This window comes from Heliangelus exortis, chromosome 1 (assembly GCF_036169615.1).
Source record: "Heliangelus exortis chromosome 1, bHelExo1.hap1, whole genome shotgun sequence".
In the NCBI taxonomy this organism is placed as follows: domain Eukaryota; kingdom Metazoa; phylum Chordata; class Aves; order Apodiformes; family Trochilidae; genus Heliangelus; species Heliangelus exortis.
In genome coordinates, this window is record NC_092422.1 from 145,839,656 (window position 1) to 145,854,430 (window position 14,775).

A 14,775-nucleotide genomic window follows, 5' to 3' on the forward strand; every position below is an offset into this window, starting at 1 on the left:
CAGGAGCCAAGACCTCCAACTTGAACCCACAGGTTTTTTTCCCCACCCCCCACCCCAGGCGTCTTCATGGGCTTCTAACATCTCCGCTCCAGCGTCCACAGCTGTGCCTCGTTTCATCTCTGGAGAGGGCAAGAGGCAACGCTGGAGCCAGATGTGCCCTGAGAAGGCTGGAAAACTGCACTCCCCACACTCTCCCAAGGGAGCACCGGGTCCCAGCTCCTTTGCCACTGGCAGCTGGGGAGCACTGGGTGCTGGGGGTGAATCCCAGCCCTGCTTCCCAGCCGCGGCCATCCCAGCACCAGCTGGGACAGGGCAGGTTCCCACGGTGCCCAGAGCTATTTTGGAGGGGTCAGGGCTATCCCTCCTGTGGCTCTCGGGTTGGTCTGAGCACCATCCAGGACACGGGATCTTTTCTGAATGGACAGGGATGTTGTTGGCCATTTTGGAGCAGGGAAGATGCACCCAAGCAATGCCTCAGCGGCACTGCAGGGGGTGAGATGACTGTGCAAAAAGAAAAAGCTCAATGTTAAGAGAAAGTGATTTTAAAAACCCACATAAGCCACAACAAACCCAGTTTCTAGGTTCTTGGGAGCTGCTTTACCGACGCAAGAGCTGCTGCACTATGCTGCCTATTGCACTGAGGATTGTCCCCAAAGCAGAGAATGGATGGCCTGCAGGAGCTGGAAGACCAGGGGAAACAAGGGCTACCAGGCAGACCAAGGCATTGGGAGCCAGGTCTGCCAAACCCAGCTCCCTGTCCCCTGGCTTCCTCCCCTGCTTCAACAGCTTGGCAGGGACCTCCAAAACCTGGATCTCGGGAGCTCTCCAGCTAAGTGCCCAGGCAGCATCATGGGACTTCAGGGAACCCTTGGAGGGGCCAAGAGGAACACCTCGGTGGCTTGACCTCAGCTAAGCAGGGTTTTCCTCCAGACCAGCCCCACCAGCAAGCCCTTGGGGACAAGTGTCCCACACATCATCTACAGAGGGAGGAGCGCCACCTCCTGACGTGGATTTTCCTCATGTTCTCAGGATAAAAAAGCATTTAAAACTGCTCTTGTGGTTCCTCAACCCCTATCCAGCATGTTGCCAGCCAGCAACCATCACTTTGAGAATAAATAATCTAAACCTGGGTCCCAAGCTGAAGCAGCTGCTCCTGATAGACATACAGCAAGTGTCTTCAACAAGGACAGCATTTCTTCAGGCTTCTTCCTTCTAATTAGGTGCTAATTTAACTGAGAATTCCCACCAGTACCATTGCCACTTGAAAACACATTCACCAGCTTCACAGCCTTCAATGAAGCCTTCACCACAAGACTGAATTTTGTAAAATTAGGTGCTTTTACAGAATTTCATCAAGGTGGCACATAGCTTGTCACAGGTGATCATCCCCCACAACCTCAACAATTACCCCAATAATCCCAGTTCTCCCTGACACACCTTGAGTGGCTTGATGGGAGCAGCAGTGGCACAGAGCTGCCTTAGAGCTGGATACTTGCCAGCCAACTCGTATACACATGAGGTTTAAAATGCCTATCTGCCTATCTTGGAGCCCAGCATAAAGACCACCCAGGGCTCCCTAATGAGCAGGAAATTTGTTTTAAGAGCTGCTCTTAAAACCCTGGCCTCCAAAGTGACCAAGGTTTGAAGTTCCACTTCCCAGTACTGGGGGAATACCAGTTCAGGGCTCTTCTGCATCTACCTGCTGATTTGAGACTCAGAGAGGGGGGGTGGTGGGGAATAAAAAATAAAATTAGTGGGTGAGACCTCTCTTGTTACACTTGGCTGAAATGAGACAGCAGGTTCATGTGTTAAAGGAGGCTGCCAGGGAGCCAGCCAGCTTGTGCAGTCATGGAGTCTGGTTTCTAGGGAAACAAGGTAAATGTTTTTCCTCCTTTTTGCCACCTTTTAACTCTTAAAAAGGCCCTTACACATCACCACTGGAAACATTCTGCATTTCAATTAGGAGCCAATGGCATGAAATTGGGTCCCTCTCAGAGCAGCACCTGCCAGTCCCTCGATCTGGAGGGTTATTGCCTCAATCTCTGCCACTTCTCCAATTATGGTCAGCGTAGGCTACACCAGTGCAGTTCTCCAAATTAACACGGAGCCTTCTGTCAGGCTGCAACCCCAAGCCCGAGTGATCTCACTGCTGGGGCTGGAGCCAATCACCCCGGGGCTGCCACTGCCTTTCTTGGTATGAGGGCTCAGCTCCCACAGAGCTTCGGAGGGGACAGGCCCTGCCGAGCCGGTCCCACGCACAAGCACACGCAGAGGGCCCCTCAGCTCCTGGCTCTGCCGGGAACATCACCCAAACCCCTTACCCCAGGAGCCGAGGGGGTATTTTGGACCACGCAGTAATGCAACACCGGTACCGCCCCCTCCTCCCCGGAGGGTGGGAAGCAGGAGTCACTCCCTCTGCCCCCTGCTGCAATCTGCAGCTCTGCAGAACATCGCGCAGGTCACATCCCCCGTGTCATGTGGAAACCGGGAGGTTTCCATGGCAACAGAGAGCCCCAATCACAAAATTTAAGTGATTTTCAGTGTTTTGTCTGTCTGAAGCAGTTTCATTAGTTCTGAAACCTGTTTGATGCAAAGGCCCTCTCCAGCCACCCAGCAGAGGACTGACACGGAATCGTCACTTGAGAATTTAAAATTACTCCTGATGCTTCTTGATTTCACACAACCACATCTGCGTGGAGCCTTCCTCTGGCCCCAGCATCTTTGCTCTGCAAAACCAGCAACAGCTCCTTCTGCCACTACAGGAGCTCTGCTGAGCTGGATATGCTGATGAAATTGAGCTTTACTTGCTCTGACTCTCCGCTGTGAAAGAGCACCTGCAGCACGAGTACTGAGCTTGAGGCAGGTACGTATAAAACAAGAGGCAGAGTTGATTTCTTTAAAATATTTATTTTTTGGTCTGAGAGCACACAGGCCACAGGACACAAGATTGTTCCACACATTAAGCTGCCTCCTCTTTTGCAATACGGTCTTTCTTGAGTGGTCCCTGAAACAAAGAACAGACTGTGAACAGTGGCATGAAGACCACATCACTTTGCAACTACAGCACTAAGTTCTTCTCCTCGAGGCATACAGAAAATAACACAGAAAAGCACTGATGATGCTGCAGCCTGTTGCACATCCCCACATCTCCAGGTTTCAGGGAAAGCTGAACTCAGCCGAGCCACACGGCTCACAGTGGGTGACTTCAGATGCAAGGTAAGAAACGCTGGTGCCACCTTGTGGGGAAGCTCCGGAACAGCCTCTTAGCAGCAGAACTGCTCTGACTCGAGACAAGGACCTCACACCCAAGATTTCCAGACTGCTTTCTCCAGGGAGTGACAACTTGCCACCGCAGGCACCATCCAGAGCTTCTCTCAGAAGAGAGCCACTCCCCACGAGTCCCAGACACTGCTCACTGCTTGTTCCACACCTGATCACTGAATGACTTGTGCCCAAACTGTGCACCACCAACCCCCCCACTGTGGTTATAACCAAGCTGGCAAAGTGAACCATCTCGACTAAGCCGTGGGGGGGAGGTTTAGGCTGGATGTTAGGAAACATTTTTACACCAAGAGGGCAGTCAGGCATTGGAATGTCCTGCCCAGGACAGTGGTGGAGTTGACATCCCTGGTGGCATTTAAAAGGCGTTTGGACCTGGTCCTTAAGGACATGGTTTAGTAGTTAATTATGGCATTGGTCAAAGGCTGGACTGGATGACCTTGGACATCTCTTCCAACGTAAATATTCTGTGACTAAACCTACACACTGTATAAATGCTGACCTTGGGGTAGTCCCTAGGTCAAGCTACCAACAGCTGTTAGCTGAAAGGCAATAGGTAAGCAATACAAATACACCCTTACCATGAAAGCCTTCTTCTCTTCAGCTGTCTGGAAGCGGCCATGACCGAATTTGGAGGTTGTGTCAATGAACTTCAAGTCAATCTTCTCCAGGGCCCGGCGCTTGGTCTGCACAAGCAGGGACTACAAGAGAGATGCCAGATGAGCACACAGCAGCACACTTACAAACCTGCCAGTATGCTGGCTACTTCTTATCACCTCCCACAGATCACACCTCCTAAGCCACTCTGACCTCAGACTTCAGCAGCTTACATGTGCAAGAAACTCTCCAATAAGCTAACAGTCTTGGCTTTTCTTTCTATCTGCCTACATGAATCCCCTCGGCAGCAGGCAACAACACCTGTGCCAGAGACAATGCAGCCAACCCAAGCTGTCCCAGCCCGTGTGGCAGCAAGCTGCTCTACTCACCTTGCGCAGGGTCAGGACCCTCTTCTTGGTCCCAACAACACAGCCTTTCAGCATGATGAAGTCATTGGTCACCTCACCATAGTGGACAAAGCCTCCCTGAGAAAGGAGAGATCAGCAGTCTATATAAAGCAGGACCAGTAATCTGCCTGCGCTGAGGTTCTCAAAACACTTCTGGGTCTTGGCCATTCCCACATTCTCCAGCATTATATTTCACTGTCCAAGTTTCCTGATACAGCAATTCACTTACCACTGTTAAAATGAGACCAACAACACAGCAAAACCTGGTCTCCCTGTTAAGTTATTCCTTATTTACAAGAATCACCTCCAAGTTTTAACATCTCTCTATACTATTGCCACACATCAAATGCAATTACCAAGTTATACAAGTCAACACTGAGAATGACTAAGCAACACCACCTCCCACAGCATTTAAGTTTTTCTTCAAGATTTTCTCATTCAACTCATACCAGACCCATTTGAAGATTACAGCTCACAAACTGATTCTCTTCACAGAGCTGCAAGAACTTACCAGAGGATTAATACTCTTGTCAGACAAGTCATAATCAGTTGATGCATTGTTTTTGATCAGCTTTCCATCCTTGATTTGGTAACCCTGGCCAATCTTGTAGATCTAAAAACATCAAGAATTGCTACTTAGTAGAAGTTAGGAAAGAGGGCCTTTTATCAGTCCAAATTCAAAGAATTCTGCAGAGCTGGAGAAAAACATCTCTTGTGTTTTGAAAACATGGGGCCCATACATGAATTCTATGGTTAACAACACAATGAACTATGGTTACTGTTCCTGAGATGACGTTGAGTGAAACATGTAAAGCAAGACTCTCCACTCTATTTAATGTCACACAGCAGGTGATCTGGGCCAACTCCTGTTTCTCCCCAGCAGTTCCAAGACACAAACCTTTTTATTGATTTCAGTCCGATGGTGATAGCCCTTCTGGCCAGCCCGGGCCACAGAGAAAGCCACGCGGGCAGGGTGCCAGGCACCAATACAGGCCACTTTGCGCAGACCCCTGTGAGTCTTGCGGGGCAGCTTTTTGGTGTGCCAGCGGCTGGTAACACCTGAAAGAAGAAAAAAAAAAACCCAAAGTGTCAAGCTGAGGGGTCACCAATCATTCAACTGGAGTTGAAGCCACCTTCCAAGCTGCTGTCCCCAGGCAACAAAAGGGAAGCCCAGATCCAGCATCCCAGGAATTAACTACATTTCCTGGTGAAACATCCTGCCCCAGCACGGCTCACACTCCCTCCCCAGCTATCCCTAGGTTGTGTTCTCAGAAGGAAGGCAGCATGGAATGACTCCTCACGGATGTCAGGCGCCGTGCCCAGCGCTCATTCCATGGTCTCATCATTGAACCGTGACAGCACTTATGGTTTTTACCTTCTCAGCTCTTGGCCCACAGCCTTGTGGAAACTCAAGGCCAGGACCTGTCCCCTGAGCACAAAGAGAAGAACTTCCACGTGCTTACCTTTATATCCCTTGCCCTTGGTGACTCCAATAACATCTATCATCTCATCCTGGCCAAAAACAGATGACACAGGCACCTGCTGTTCCAGCTTCTCCCGGGCCCAATCCACCTTCTCAGCAACAGTACCACCATTCACCTGGATCTCCATCAGGTGAGACTTCTTCTGTCTCAGGGGAAGCAAACGCATCTAGGAAAGAAAAAATATGAGAATTAGCTCCTGCTCTTCCATGATGGACCTACTAACTACACCAGCATCCTTTTAGTCCTGGTCTAACCTGGCTTTTTTTCAAACAGATTTTTTTTCCAAATTATAAAAATTCCACATACTGAAGTAAAAGGCCCTATGCTAATGAGAAAGGCTACGCCACCAATAAAAAAAAAGAATAAAACAGTGCTTTTGACCCCACAGCCACCAGCTGAACTCCATTCAGGACAGGAGATAACAAGGGGCAATGGTTTCAAGCTGCAAGAGATTTACACTGGGCATAAGGAACAAACCTATCACAAGGGCTGCGAGGCAGATGAACAGGTTGCCTAGAGGAGTTGTGGCTGCCCCCTCCCTGGAAGTGTTGAAGGTCAGGTTGGATGGGGCTTGGAGCAACCTGGTTTAGTGGAGATGTCCCTGCCCATGGCAGGGGGGTTGAAACTGGATGATCTTTAAGGTCCCTTCCAACCCAAACCAATCTAGTCCTGCAGCACAGGACTAGGAGATACTGTTACTACTACACTGGACACTTTTGGGTAGGGTCACAGTTAGTTATTTCTACTGCTTTTAGCACAGAGGGACTTCTATGAATATTAACAGCAGCTGCAATCCTACCTTTGCTGTCCAGTACAAGATACAAATTCTAGTGAAATTAGTCATGTGATAACAAGACATCTTACTGCACTTACAGCCAACTGAGATTTATCTGCATCTCCCAGACAAGTCCATTAGTGTGCTCTGCTAAGGGAGACACCACCACACCACTCAGCAGTACCCCTCCTCCAGCTCAGCAACAGAAGCCACTAAAACCCTGAGTGTTTGCAGACCCTATAGAAACAACCTGAAGCTATGGTGACCACACAAAATGCACTTAGGTGTTCAGCTTGTTTTCATTTGCAGCTGGAAGCAGGAGAGCCCAGGCCAACAGGGAATCAACAGAGGGCTGATTCCATGAAGCTCCTACTGTGGTTCAGTCTCTACCAGACACTGCTTCAGAGGCTAGCCAGTAGTTGCTCCTCAAGCATCCTGAGCACACACTTTCATGCAGAATGAAGACTACTACTACTTGTAACGTGGGCAGAAGCTTCCTTACAGTGACAGATCAAGTTTTATGCTTGTCCCCTTAGCAGTTTCCACTCTACACCTCAGTCCTGCAGACACTTACCTGAGTGTGGGCCATGACTCTAATAACCTGGCAGTATTTCTTCATGCTGTTGAAATCTTTCTCCAACTGCTTCTTGCCCTCCTCATCTTGCCATTTCTTGCAGTATTTGGTGAAGGCCTTCTTCTTGGACTTGTGCCTTCAGGAGCAGAGCACAGACAAGGTTTGGCTAAGCCCTTCATCAGTCCCCTGGGAAGTGGGGATGAGCGGAAGGAGCTGCCACCTCAGCTTGATTCGGCTCATTGCCAGCTTCTAAGGACTCTTTTCCACTGGCAAGCGGAGCCCGGAGCTCATCAGACAGAGGCAAAGTTGCCAGAGCTGAGCGGAGCTGCCGTGAATTCCAAAGCACATTTAATAATCACAGTACTGAAGACAAAAGACTGTAGAGAGATGTCAAACAATAACAGAAAAAAACAGATCTTTAAAGCAATTGTCACGTGACTGCTATCTGCTTCAGAGGACTGCAATTTCCCCCTCACAAGCCCAAGCCCGACAGTGAAGTCGTTATTTTAACACCCTTGAGATCGTTTATTGCTCTGCTCTGACATCCTCTCAGCCTGCAGAGCTCATTACCAGGCTGCAAGCTCTAGACAAGCTGGAGCCTCCATCAGGCAAATGCGGGTGCTTTGAATCACAACAGTGCCTGGAAACAGTAATCAGAAGTAACAGTGTCTTCCCCTTTCCTGAGAAAACAGGGCTACAGTCAGGATTCGACATTCAACAACAAACACCAGAGGCGTTTTCCTTATGTCCGCCCGTCGAAGTTATCATCACTTGTAGCCTGCTCAGGAGATCCCAGGCAAAAACTAGGGATCACCAGCCCCACACACCAAGGAAGATAATACGTCACCCTCCTAGAACCATTCCTACAGCCTATCCCATTATTAGGCCAGTTCATCAAGGACACACCCTAATAGCTAAAAAGCCTCTTCAAAAAGCTGTCCTTGTGTAATCTACAACCCAACAGAAAAAAAAACCAAACTGTGAGGTTGCATCAACAAGCAGAATCCCTGCTCTCTTCTTACCAGTTCTTGTAGAAGCGACGCTTGCACTCATCACTGATGTGCTCAGCAAACACGGTCTTGAAGCTGCGGAGCCCACGAGGAGTCTGCACGTAGCCCACGATGCCCACAATGACCATGGGTGGGGTCTCCACTATGGTCACTGCCTCAACCACCTCCTTCTTGTTCACCTCTGCATGAGGACAGAAAGAGCACAGCAATTAACACCAGGAACAGCTATTAAATGCCACCTGTTCCTTCTCACTCACAAATCCTTCACCTGAAAGTTTATACCACTCAACCTTTTCACAGGCAAAGATGGTGGTTGGTAAGATGACCACCTGTAAGTCATAATTTAATGCCTTGGAAAAATTTGAGGCTGGGTCAGTGAGGAGTACAAAGCTTGACAGATAAAATGGATGGTGGTAACACAACCAGATTCAGGACTCAACAAGCCAGCAAAAAAAGCCTTAAGGCAATTTTACTTATGTCTGTCCATTGAGAACTCATAAAAAGCAGCCTGGCACAGTACAACTAGATCAAACCATCAGGTCACTGCACATCTCAGACAGGACAGTGCCAGAATTTAAGTTATGCTGGCAGGAAATCACTCTCTCTGAAGTGGGAAGCGTCTGGGTGTGTTATACTCCACCCACTTAAGGACTGTGAATGGGGTGGAGTCAAGCCAGGACTGAACTCCAGAGCTACTAAAACACGGGTGATCTTTCACCACTTATATAGAAAACTGTCCCCTCTAAGAAGAGGAAGATTAACACCTACTGGATCCAGGTCTGTCGACTTCACGGACAATGTGGGTCATGCCAGCTTTGTACCCCAAGAAGGCAGTGAGATGGACAGGCTTGCTGGGGTCATCTTTGGGAAAGCTCTTCACCTTGCCCCTGTGCCTGCTGCTGCGCTTGCGGGGCAGGAAGCCCAGAGACCCGTGTCTGGGAGCTGAGAACTTGCGGTGAGACTAGAGAGAGGAAAAATACACACTTAGTGCTTGCTTGTATCACTTATATCCACTCAAAAGCCAAGGCCAATTCTCTGGCCTTGAAACATCAATGTTACGAACACACGGCATTTTGCATTCTAGAAATTCTTAGTATCAGCTGTCTGGGTTCTGAATTCCCCATATGCTATAGGAATGTAATGCTCATGCTCCAACTTTGACCATCCCGGGTGTCCTGAAGGCACCCCCCCAATAAAGTTAATTTTAACTAACCAAGTCCCACTCTAACAAAAGGAACCATGCAAACTGCAGCTTGGCCTCAGCACGCCACCAGAATTTATATGCACCCTAGAAATTACACAACACAAGTAACTTTATAATTATTTCAGTATGTATTGGAAGCACTGCGAAAATAAGCATTATATAAAAAAATTTAATCCTGCAATACTGCAGAAAAACAGTATTTTAATATCCATCTTTGAGTCAGTAACACTGGGTAGAAATGCAGTCTATGATGTTTTTAGCTCCCAGCTCTGCAACCTGAGCCACATGAGGCTGAGTTCTACCCCAGCAGTACACAGCTCAACAAAAAATTACCCATCCAATCTTACACCCAAGTTTAAGGAAAATATTGCACAGCTCAACACGGTGCTAACACGATTGATGAAAAAAAAATACTGAATACATGTTGCCTCCAACAAAGCCTACCGGTCTCGGTAAGGATGGTTTTGTGAAGAGCTATGAACCTCGTGGCAGGGTCCAGAGCAACCTAATTCTGACACTTAGATAAAGCTGCGAGCTACCAGCAAAATGCTTCATCGGATTAATAGTCAGACAAGAAATTTGAGCCTACAGGTGAAATGCGGTGAACTTTGTCACTAAACGGACTGCTCCGTTTGCTCGCAGCCCCTAGCGCGGCCTCACTTCCCCACTCCCTCACAAAACACCCACGCCTCACCACGACCACGCTCCTTTATACGCGCGGTGGCCCGAGTGCCCGGTCACACCAACAGCGCTATCGCACCCCCCCTGTAACAACCCTCTCCTTCTAAAAACAGGAACCCTAAATCCCGACGCGAGGAAAACCACCGCCCGCGGCTGCCAGTCCCCCAGGCCCCGATCCCCCTTGTGGACCAAGCAGGCCCAGCCAGCCTCCCCAGGGCAAGGCCTCTCCCGCTTACGGCGCCTGCCGCAGCCAAGCTCTGAAATAAGCCCCGCGTCGCCTCCGGTAGTGCCTCGGTGGCGGGGGGAGCGAGGCACGGCGGCCGCCGAAGGCGGGATGGCGCTGATACCCGTGGGATGGCGCGACCGGGCCCGAGCGGTGCCCGCAGTACCCACCATCTTGTCCCAGCGCCGGGCCGGAAGAGGCGGGCGCAGCTGTGCGCGCAGATTTTATACCGGCCCCGCCCCCTGTGACGCGCTGCGCAGGTGCGCGCCGCGCCCTGGTCTCGCGAGAGGTGGGGGCGGTGGGGGCGGTGGGAACGGTGCGTGCGCGGCGCTACAGGCGGGGAGCGGGGCCAAAAAGGGTGGGGGGTGGCGGTCCGCGATCTGCTGAGGTGGGCGGGGAAAAAAATGTTGTGTGTAAAATAAAAAGTGCCCAGAGCGAGAGGGCAGATCGGGCAGGGTGGTACTGGCGCTGAAAAAAGCGAGGGGAGGGGAGGAACGTAATAAAACGCAGCTCCTTACATAAATTATCATAGAATTGTTTTGGTTGGAAAAGACCTTTCAGATCACGTCCAACCCTTATCCCACCGCTGCCAAGTCCACCCTAAAACGAGTCCCTCAGCACCGCATCTACACGGCTTTTAAACACCTCAACGGATGGCGACTCCCTGGCACCTCCCTGGGCAGCCTCTTCCAGAGCCTGACAACCCTTTCAGTGAAGGAATTGTTCCTGATATCCAATCCAAACCTCCCCCGGCACAACTTGAGGACATTTCCTCCCATTCTACTGCTTGTTACTGGGGACGAGAGGCCAGCCCCTCCCTCGCTACAAACTCCTGTCAGGTACTTGTAGAGAGCAATAAGGTCTTTCCCCCAGACCCCTTTTCTCCAGATTAAGCTGCCTCTCTCGGACACTCCTCATGAGGCTGGGGCTCTGGATCCTTCACCGGCTTTGTTGCTCTTCTCTGGACACCCTCCATCACCTCCATGTCCCACTTGAAGTGAGGGGCCCAGAACTGATCAAGGTGTGGCCTCAGCTGTGCCAAGTTCAGGAGAAGAATTCACTGCCCCAGTCCTGCTGGCCACGCTGTTCCTGATAAAGTCCAGGGTGCTCTTGGCCTTCTTGGCCACCTGGGCACACTGCTGGCTCATGTTCAGACAGCTGTCAAACAATACCCCCAGGTCCTTTTGCACCAGACATCACATCATGCAAATCTATGGTGTTCAGGTGTCATTGTTCAGCTAAAAATATCATCACAAAGCATGTCCCACTCCCATTCTTCTCCTAGAATAGGCTAGATATTTCCTTTCCATGAAAATAATGTAAGCTGGCAGTTACTATAAGCTGGGAGTGAGTAACTGTCCTGGAAGAGCATCCCAACACAGCATTCACCTGGTTTTATTAAATAGCTCTGAAGTTTGCCGAGTTTGCAAGTTTGCAGAAGATGTTAACCAGTGTGAAAAAAAAGAATAAGCAAGGAAGAAAAAAACCCTTCTAAATTAGAAAGATAAAATAAATCTTGCTGCTAACATTGCCACCCGTTACTTTGTCGTGTATCTCAAAATATAAAAAAACATCAAATAACTTTCTGTGTTCTTCAGGAGCTGTATCCTGCTGTGTATCCCCACAGTGCTTGGTACAGTGCAGCTCCAGCCTCAATCAGGGCCTCTGTGTGCTACTGTTGAATTAATAATAAACAATAAAGCCAATGTGGATGCTAAAGTTATGCTGTAAAAAAGGAATTGAAAATAAGACTTGCTGTGGAACCTGTCTGGAGCTGTTGTTGTTCACACTATTGTTTGTCTTGCTCCATTTACTGCTGTTCTGGCAGATGGATCAGCCCCTCCAGGACCAGCTGTGTTTCTGGAATATGTTGATGACCTCGGCGCAGGTAGGAAACTCTTCTTTTTGGCAAGTGGGCAGGGTCAGCAAAAAGGACATAAGCACCCAAATGAAGAAGTTAGTTTATCTTCACTGATGTTTTCAATGATGCAATAACCACTAAAGACGGGTTTCAACAAAACTAAAATGCCATGGCAAAACACAGCAATGCATCTAATCAATACTACACAAACACAGAGATAAGGATTAAGAAAAATGTGTCACCAGCTGCCACAATTCTTTAGCATCATCCAGGTTTGCAGTTGCTGGGGAGCCCCAGCTGCAGTAAGGATCTGGAGAGCCCTTCCTAGCAACTGGGAAATCCTACACAGTATGTCCACTCGTAGGTGAGGTCTCCAAAGTTCGCTGCAAGAGGGTCCAGCTTTTATAATATCAAATTTTAGCAGGTCAGAATTAGTTGCATTTTTCTTTTTGTGGACACCCCCTACCAAGCTACACAAGGGCTTGGCCAGGGCCAGAGCACAGTTAGTAAGGTTCCCTTGAATATCTCGCCTAGATATTTTATTAGAATTTCCCTAAAACATCTGGATTCCCTGAAAGGTCTGGACATTTTATGAGCATAAGCAGGTGTTTTTTGGTGGTCAATTGCACACAGTCATGGAGGGTTACAAACTGACACAAAGCTCATTATAAAATACAGTACAGAGTAATACAAATACCATTGATTACAAAATACAGAATTACAGGGTTCATCTGGAGGTCAATTCTGGGTTGGGTTTACTGTCCAAACCCTAACACTTCTACTTGCCAGTGCAGGAGTTCTCTTCCAGTCCAATGCTGGATCTCTTCAGGGCAAAGCAGAGCCAAGGTGAAACCTGAATAGGGAAGGAGCTGGGGTACTGGAGATAAATTATTCATCTCTGTTGATGCCTGGCAATTGGATAGGACCCAGCTGAAGGAGCTGAAGAAGCTCCCTCAGACTTCCCTGGATTGGAAACTGTGCAAATGCCCTTGTGGGATAACTGATGCAATCCACAGCTCTGGATTAAATATACCCTGAAACATGTCTGGTCCTCATCAAGAATTTCTGCACCTCCTGACAGAGGAGGGTGAAGCAGGACCATCTCAAAGTACCACAAGTGGACCCACATCTGAGGGGCAGGAGAGGGAAATGGCATCACAGCTCCCCTCTTTGCCCAGCTGCCTACCCAGTGGGTCTGGCCTGGCCAAACACCATGTGAGGAGGTGTCAAGAAAGCCATGCTGTGAGACACAGTCCCTCACAGGACCACCAAGAGATGATGTATGGACAGACACCCTCTTTTCCTCACGAGGTGCCCACCTGGTTTTTCACATTGCTGAAGACACGGGACACACACTGAGGCTTCATCCAGCCCATGCTCCAGCAGATGTTGGAGTGTCACATCAGCTGAGGTAACACAGGCTGGACCCAGCCTTTGGATATCTGGCATGGCATCAGGCATCCAGCTGGCTAGTAAACCTAAGAGCCCAGATATCCCTGCTGATGGCCACACCCTGCTACCTATAACACCTGTCTGGGGTGAGGATGCGGGACACAAGCAAAGCAAGGAAGCCAGTGAAGCCACCAGAGGGCTGAGATGGTATAAGATATGTCCCACAGGGTCATCTGTGAAAAAGAAACAAACTGCTGAGTAATGAAATCCACCCCCACCACATCCAGAAGCTGAATAAATTGAGAGTAAGTGGATAATATTGTGTTACTGTAAAGAACAGAGACCTTAATCCACAACTACCCATAGTACAAACCCAAAGACACAAACCCAAGGCCATGCCAGATCTGGGCATGCTGATGCTCCCCACACATGGAGTTTGCCCTCAGGATCTCCTGGGACTTACAGAGAAGCATGTGTTTGACAGACACAACGTGGCAGGGAGATGCAGTACCCACAGGGATGACTCCCACCCTGCCTCCTCCCTCCCTGTGAGGGATCTTGCTTGACACAGTATGGAAGCCATCCAAATTCCCATCACACAGATGCTGACCTGTAACACACGATGTAAGAGCTGCACATTACAGTTCTATCGAGTTACTGCAGGCATTAATTAAACAGTTCAGGCAACCTACAGAGCCAAATCCTGCTGCCAGCTGCGCAGGTATAACACAGCTAAGCCATTCAGGAAGGGAAAGCTGGATACTCAGCTATCATGAAATAATGGAGGGCATACCCAAGTGTTAAACACACTTTAATCAGCTCCCGGAGACCTTTCACTTCCCCATCCCAACACTGGACCCTGCAGGTTAAGTAAAATTCAACACTGGAAGCTTTGCTGGAGGGGATACATGTGGAAACCAGCATGAAGAAGCCCATATAGACCAAGAGGTGCTTTGTTTGGAGAATGTTTCATTGCCTGCCCTAACCTGGCAGTCAGTGTGAAGGGAACCAGTATGAAATGGAGGGCTGAGGGTCCAGCCATGTTGGCTGCAGCTTACCTTCCCAAAACAGAACTGCCCCATCCCTGGAAATTCAAGGCCAGGTTGGATGGGGCTCTGTGCAACATCATCTGGTGGAAGGTGTTCCTGGCCATGGCAGGAGGATTGGAACTAGATGATTTAAGGCCTCTTTCACCTCAAACCATTTTATGATCCTATATTTGGATGTGATGGGGCACAGTCCCCCCCCCACACCTCAAATCTGCCCCTCTGAAGATGCCTCACAAAGG

The 14,775-nt window shown here is 49.2% G+C and overlaps 1 protein-coding gene and 1 non-coding gene across 3 annotated transcripts in view; both read right to left on the bottom strand.

Moving 5' to 3' along the window:
- Positions 1–2,891: 2,891 nt before the first annotated feature.
- Positions 2,892–14,775, bottom strand: part of RPL3 (ribosomal protein L3) — a 64,951-nt gene continuing 53,067 nt past the window's right edge. The window contains exons 1-10 of one of the 2 annotated variants that reach the window (XM_071731147.1): positions 10,405–10,477; positions 8,895–9,087; positions 8,139–8,307; positions 7,117–7,252; positions 5,747–5,933; positions 5,182–5,342; positions 4,795–4,896; positions 4,266–4,361; positions 3,861–3,980; positions 2,892–3,004 (exon numbers count right to left, since the gene is read on the bottom strand). In XM_071731147.1, the coding sequence (XP_071587248.1) occupies positions 2,960–3,004; positions 3,861–3,980; positions 4,266–4,361; positions 4,795–4,896; positions 5,182–5,342; positions 5,747–5,933; positions 7,117–7,252; positions 8,139–8,307; positions 8,895–9,087; positions 10,405–10,407 (1,212 nt within the window). In that variant the 5' untranslated portion in view covers positions 10,408–10,477 and the 3' untranslated portion in view covers positions 2,892–2,959. Of the gene's footprint in view, positions 3,005–3,860; positions 3,981–4,265; positions 4,362–4,794; positions 4,897–5,181; positions 5,343–5,746; positions 5,934–7,116; positions 7,253–8,138; positions 8,308–8,894; positions 9,088–10,404; positions 10,478–14,775 lie in introns of those variants that run through there. The other variant, XM_071731154.1, reaches the window with a different exon arrangement.
- Positions 5,545–5,637, bottom strand: LOC139791864 (small nucleolar RNA U83B). Its single transcript, XR_011724073.1, has one exon. It is a non-coding gene; the product is annotated as a small nucleolar RNA U83B (small nucleolar RNA).